We start from the raw sequence: 7,076 nt of genomic DNA, 5'->3' as shown, positions 1-7,076 counted from the left end.
CACTCCGGGAAACGCAGAGGGCCTGGTTGCTGTGTGAAGTTCTGACTTAATGCTCATCTTCTCCCCCCTTTAAATATATACACATACATGCATATATGTGTGTGATATATATACACACGTATGCACACACATATATATGTATCGGCAGTGTGTATCTCGGTTAATGTCTCCATTCATTTTCCTTGGTACAATTCGCCCTCAGCCCTGTCTCCCTGCAATGTACAAGTCCAGCTTGGTTGTTTTTTGTTTGCTTTTTTAAGAAGAAAGAAAAAAAAAGCCCAAATATCTTAATTAAATTAATTAAATGTACAAACACCATAGGGTTTCATACTGAATAAATAGGGCTAATTAGACCAGTAGCAAGTCTGAGTCACACGTTTGTCTCAGGCTCGGCATTGTCTCAGGTTAGGATATGGTCCAAGGACTCCCACTTATTAATAATGATAAATTCTAATGTATCGTCCGCACAACTTCAGGGTTCCCATACATTTCCTCATCTTCAGACTCAGAGGTGGTTCCGTTGCTGGAAGGTGTGTGGAGGTGGCTGGGGGCCCCACTGGCCTGGCAAACATACCACTCATTGAGGTTGGTCACCTGAGGGGACAGAGTGCTAGAGCGACTCCTGGCTGGGTCCAGCACAGGGGACAAGGGGGCACCCACCGGAGTCCCCACTGATGAGTAACCAAGGGCTCCTGGAGAAGGTGGGGGGGACTTGCAGTGAATCTTCATGTGCTTCCTCAGAGAACTCGGGTGAGTGTAGGATTTGTCACAGCCTCGGATCTTGCAGTAGTAGGGCTTGTCACTGGTATGGACATGGGAATGTTTCTTTCGATCACTGCTATTGGCAAACTTCCTATCACAACCATCGAATTCACATTTGAAAGGCTTTTCCCCTGCAAGGAAACACAGGAAAGGTTAACAATGGCTTTCCAGAGACTAGCTTGAAAGAAATCTTGGAGCAGAACTGGGGATGGAGTTTCCCATTCTCCTAAAGACCAACACCCAGCCTTATTTCTATTCCTAATTCCTATATTCCAAGATGCAAAGGAGAAGAGATGCTGCAAGGACTGGCCTGGGCCCACTTGCCTGGAGGTTCTGCTTGGATCTGGATTTTGAGAGGCCAGATGCCAGCCCCCTAGGTACTACAGGGGTCAGGGTGAAATGCCCATGGTTGAAGCAAGGCCCAGAATGTACCACTGAAGCCCACCTGGGCCCTCATAACAACCTCATTCATCTCAGGGTCGGGACACTCAAATATACAAGTAGAAAATCCTCTATCAAGATAAACACTGATAAAAAGATATTCTCAGAGTCACGGGTGGAGGTGAGAACAAGAAAAATGGAAGAAAGATAAACATATAACATTAAAAGTAAGCTGGGGATACAATAAAATGATGATAATGGCACTTTGTTCCAGAGTGTTCCCAGAATTTCATTGCTGTGAAGGAGCAGCAGGAGAGGATGTGGAGTTAGGAAAGGAAAGGAAATAATCCAACATTCTCCCTTTAGAAATAAAGGCACCTGTGAAACACAATCCCACCACCAGCTTTTGCAGGGCTGGCTGGGCAGAGAATAAGCTGCTGGTCTCCGCATTCTGCCAGCTTCCCCCACAACTTGCAGGGTGCTGGACAGTGTGGCAGAACAGAATCTGATCACATGTGGGCAAAGACCACAGCCTCAGCACACAATCTGTCATTTACCTTAGGCCTTTAGTACACTTATTCTAACAGCTTTCTCCATCACTTATTCATTAAAACCACTTAAAAAAAAAATCAAGGTCTTTGGCCTGTCACCCCTAAGCTGGTCTGACCATACCAGGCACACTATGACTTAAACACGAGGCCACTAGTCCAAAAAGCAGAGATGCTTAATAACACAACCAGAAAAATTTAACCACTGCTCCTGGGGGTTGAAAAACAAAAGGGAAGACGTCACTGACAACATAGCTGGGCTCTCTCTCTCACCTTAGTATCTATGAACTTATAAATTTGAATCCATAATTGAACAAGTCATCACATATTCTTTTATAATATTTTCCTTTGACATTCAGATGATCTAAAAAGATCACCAGCTACTTTGGTGACATACGAGGTAGGGCATCTTTCTTTATTTTGGATAACTTATTTTTAAAAAGAAAAACCATTAAGAATCGGTTTAATGCACATACATTTCTGTGGTGAATCTTATTCCCTCCACACAAATATGTGTTTGTTGTTTTAAAAAATATTTCACTAATGGCCACTGCTTCAATGCCAGAATATGTTAACACATCTGAAAATATCCAGAAGACTGAAATATAACTTTCCCTACCTATCCTTGTTTAAAAATGAAATTAGACATTATTGGAATACAACTCTTAACCTATAAATAGCAGGAAAACAGAGAACTCACAAAAATAATCACAACCTTTAAAAATTCTTTGGAGATGAGCCACAGCAAAAACAAAGCTAATTCCTTTCTACCAAAACATCAGTGCCTTGTCCTGATTTTTGTATTACATTTTAAGTTGGAGATAATACTAATTTAAAATAGCAGTCTTTTTTTTTTTTTTTTTTTTTTTACAAAACAAACAAAATAAGATAATCAACCTTCTTCAATAGGGAGGCTTATGTGGTTTTATTCATTCTATGCACATGTCAATGTTGTTTAGAATTCTTAGGTTTCTGCCCAACTTACATAACCCGGATTGTGAAAAGTAAAGCTTTGAACATTGCTAGTCCCTCCACTACTCACAAGAAAGAGAAGCAGTAAAAGTCAGTAAAGGGAGAGAGGAAGTGGAAAGAAAGTTGGAAATTAGGGATAAAGGAAAGGTGGAGGGACAAAGCAGAAGAAAAAGGAAATGTATTAGAAGGGCCTGGTGTTGTTCAGGGGGCCCACAGGAGCTCTGAGTAAATTCCCCCTAAATAGAAAGACTGAGAGACCTCAGTGTTTACATTCCAGATTCTGACAGAGGCGTCACATCAGAATTTAACTATTTACAGAGTTTTGGAGATTTGGTGCCTGTGGGATGGTAACCAAAAGGAAATCGAGTTGTGAATATCACTCAGGGCTTGTCAGCTTCCTCTAGGATTGGGCTGGGAGGCAGATCATAAACCCAATTGAAGGCTAACAGGTCAGGACAGAAGACTTCAGGAGTGACCTGGGGATTAGTCCGTTTGACCAATCTGTTCTGGGGTCCTGATAACCCCTCAATAGGAGAGAAGTCTATACTAGGGAGAGAAAGAAGTCCACAACTGCCGGACGGGACACACAACTGTCCCTCTCTGGACACAATGTCCAATGGCTGAGGACCCAAGGACAGCCAAAACACCAGGCCAGGCGCGGGTTTGAGTTGGACTGGGAGTCGCCAGCATCCCAGGTTGGGGTGTGTGTGGAATCCCTGCATGCTTTTCCTGGTGGGGTTCACGCTAGCAGCAGGAGTGGGGAGCAGGAAATTCTATCATTCTCACAACTTGGAACCAGAAAACCAGCCACCGGTCCCCTGCCCCCCACCCCCCACTCTCTTATGGAGCAAAATCTGTTCAGTGTTGTGGGGTCCCGGCAGAGGGGCAGGGAAGGAAGGTCCACTCCCCTCCAGAGGCCAGGGAAGGAGAGGGGCGGAGGCCACATGCGCCTCATTTAGGGCCTCCTTTTGGGAACTCGGTTAGGGCGGGGACTTCCCAGTGCTGGGCACCGAGCAAGCAGATGGCTTAGTGGGCCATGGCGTTTTTATAAGAGCCTCGTGGGAAGTTCCCTTTTGGAAAAGCCATTAAGGTGGATTGATCTGGATTAGAAAAACACAAGGCTCAAGGGACAACGTGCTCCCTGCCGGTCTTCTGCAGGTCCACATGGGAGGCCTGTGAGGTGTCAGTCCATAGGAGCAAGGCCTGGAGCGCCAGCCTGGGGCCACCTGGACGCGGCTGCTCCTGGACACATAGAATAAGCTGTACACACCCCTAACACCCGCGGACTGCCGCTGGCCGGGTCGCGGCCCACGCCCCCGGGCTGCCTCCTCGTCGCCGCCACCACCGCACCGATAAATCAGCCAAGTGATCACTGAATGTAAACTCCAGTTACTTAAGTGTCCTCCGAGGGGTAATATTGTCTGTCCCTATAAATCCCGGCTATGCTCGCGCTCAGCAGCTCTACCGCCCGAGGAACTCCTTGGTTCAAAGAGGGCACACGACACTAAGGGGCTAAACCGCCGCCCCATGCTGCAGCCACCCTCACCGGGCCAAGGCAGCCCCAAAGGCAGAGCTTGGAGTAGGGTGGGAGGGTCCCCACGGCGCTGGGGACTCCGCACTCCCATGTTCCACGGCGGGTTAGGCCTCATCTTCCTCCAACTAGAACCTTCCTTAAAAGGACAAAAACCAATTCTCCAGCATCCAGCACACTCGAGGGTGCGTGGGAAGTCTATGTGTGTGATCGCTGTGTGACAGCGCGTGTGTGACTGCGGGTGTGTAAATGAAGTGAGGGCGCATATGAAGTACGAGGGCGTGTGGGTGTCGCAGAAATGGGGTGCAGGAGGCGGGCAGGAGTGTGTGTGAACTGGTCTCGGACCATGTATGTGGAGGTGTTAGGAGTGGGGTGTGACTGAGCGGAGGTCTCGGGGGCCAGAGGGCGGGCTCCTCTTGACATCCGCACCCATCCCGGGAGGCACTAGACCCCCGCCCTCCGACGGGCCACAACTCGCGGCCCCAACACCGTAGCAGATCCCACGCGCCCTTCCCACCCCCCCGCTTTCCGTGGTGCAGCTACCGCGCAGGGTCTGCGACCTGTAGGAAGGGAGGCACCGCAGGGGAGACTCCGGCCCTGGCCCTGATTCCCCGTGGCCCTCCCCGACCTCCCGGGGCCGGGCGGATGGGGGCTGCCGACCGTCCTGGGCGCCTTCCTGCTCCTGCTGCTGCTGCTTCTGCTCCGGGGAGGCGGCGGCGGCGGCGGCTGGAGCGCGTTGCCGGTCCCGGCCGAGGGGCTGAGGGCGCGCTGGAGACTCCGCCGTGTGGGAAGCCTGCGCGGGGCCTGTGTGTGCTATCGAATTACTTATTCATAGAAAAAAGGGGGAGAGAAAAAAAAGAAGTCACATGTCCGGGTTATACGTATGCGAAGAGAAGCAGCAGAAGGAGGGAAAAATTAAGGCGAGCAGGAGCAGGAGGAGAAGCAGCGGCGGAAGCGGCGGCGGCGCAGGAGGAGGCGGCGGCGGCGCGGCCGGGGACAGACACCCACCTGTATGAGTGCGCTTGTGGATCTTGAGGTTTTCAGAGCGTGCAAAGACCTTGCCGCAGCCCGGGAAGGGGCAGGGGAAGGGCTTCTCGCCAGTGTGCACGCGGATGTGGTTGATGAGCTTGTATTTGGCCTTGAAGGGCTTGCCTTCGCGTGGACAGTCCTCCCAGAAGCAGACGTGGCTGCTTTGCTCCGGGCCGCCCACGTGCTCCACCGTGACGTGGTTCACCAGCTCGTGCATGGTGCCGAAAGTTTTGGAGCAGGGCTTGGCGCCGCCGGCCGGGGGCGGTGGCGGTGGCGGCCCGGCCAGCTCGTCGGGGTCGATCCACTTGCAGATGAGCTCCTGCTTGATTGGCTGCCGCATGTAGCGCAGGAAGGCCCCGGCTGCCCCTGGGAGGTGGGGGTGGTGCTGGTGCGGGTGCTGCGCGGGCGCTGGCGGCGGCGGCGGCGCCGGGGGCGGCGCGTGGTGCTGCAGGTGGGGCCCAGGCCCAGCTGCCGCTGCGGCCGCCGCTGCAGCCAGGTTCAGGTTTAAGTTCACGGCTCCATAGCCGTGCAGGGCGGCGGCCGCAGCGGCAGCCACCGCCCCGTAGTGCGCGTCCCCAGAGCGAGGAGCGAAGGGCGGCTCTGCTCGGCCATACAGCTCAGCCGCCGCGGCTGCTGCCGCCGCCGCCAGCCCCAGACGCATTTGGCCGTTGAGCGGGTGTGGGTGACCGCCGGGAGCCCCTGGAGTGTCGTGCAGCGCGGGGAAGAGCGCCGGGCCACCGCCGCTGTCCGGGCCCGCGTAGGTGCCGCTGGCAGAGATGAACATGCTGGCCGAGTGGGGAGGCGGGGCCGGGTGCTGGGGGGAGCTGGTGCCGGACCTCTGCTCCCCTCCGAGCGGGGCCCCGTGCATGGCCGCCGCGGGGGCCGTGGCGGAAAGGTCCCTCCGGAGGACGAAGTCCCTGCTGTGGCCTTTGCCGCTGCTGCCGCCGCCGCCACTGTTGGTGGTGGTGTAGCCCGAGAGGGCAGAAGGAGGAGGCGGGGGAGGGGAAGGAGGAGGGGGTGAAGGGGAGGGAGGAAGAGGAGGGGCTGGGGGCGGGGGCGCGGAGGACTGCGCGCCACTGCTGCCCCCGCCGCCGGGGTAGGTGCCGGAGCCTGGGTGCGCGACTACGGCCACAGGGCGGGCAGCAGCCGCTGGAGCCTCGGACTGCGCCGGGAGCACCTGGGAAGGAGGGCTGAGGCTCTGAGCGCTCGCCTGAGCCATGTGCTCGGGTCCAAGCGCAGTGACGGCCACGCCGGGGTCAGTACCCAGGTCCCGCGGGTGGAGGTGCGCGGTAGCAGCGCGGAGTTGGGAGTGGGCGGGCGGGCTGGCCAGCGCCGGGAAGCCTGTCATATTCTGATGCGGCTGGGCCTGAGCCGTTGCCAAATCCGCTAATCTCAGCTCTGGCGGGTTCCTCTTGCTCAAAGGGGGCTCCATCAGAACTACACAATCAGGCTCATAGACCCTCACTGGGGGGACCTTTTTCCCTCTGCCCGCCTTCAAAAACATGTATATATTAGGCGCTCTTTAACTTCTTTTGTCCTGGCCTCCTAACTCTGCTTATTCCTGTTCCCACTCTGTCCTCCAGCGATTGGCAGAGTGAGCACCACATTTGAGCTGCACAGTGGGACTGAGATTTTTGGAAATGGCACGGGTGGGATTGGAGGGAGCCGCGTGATTGGCAGCAGACTCGGCTGCCCGATTGGCTCGCGTTCAGACCCTAGGCCCAGCGGGGAACCGCCCCTGTGCTCGCGACCGCCTGCGCTTTCACTTCGCGCCCCCTCCTCCCCTGGAGCCCTCGGTCCCCGCCTCCCCAGGGATGCCCAAGTTGCACTTGCAGAAAGTTTGTGCTTGGCCT

General features: G+C 54.5%; 1 protein-coding gene across 1 annotated transcript; it reads right to left on the bottom strand.

The window, feature by feature from the left end:
• Positions 1-450: 450 nt before the first annotated feature.
• On the bottom strand, positions 451-6,727 carry Zic5 (Zic family zinc finger 5). The gene is made up of 2 exons (XM_026400380.2): positions 5,203-6,727; positions 451-893 (listed from the first exon to the last, which is right to left on the bottom strand). Exons 1-2 carry the CDS (start codon positions 6,725-6,727, stop codon positions 451-453), a joined length of 1,968 nt encoding a protein of 655 aa, XP_026256165.1.
• Positions 6,728-7,076: the final 349 nt, after the last annotated feature.

Source organism: Urocitellus parryii, chromosome 2, assembly GCF_045843805.1.
Source record: "Urocitellus parryii isolate mUroPar1 chromosome 2, mUroPar1.hap1, whole genome shotgun sequence".
NCBI lineage: Eukaryota > Metazoa > Chordata > Mammalia > Rodentia > Sciuridae > Urocitellus > Urocitellus parryii.
Note: the sequence above shows the minus strand (reverse complement) of the source record. Positions and strands in the feature narration are given on the sequence as shown.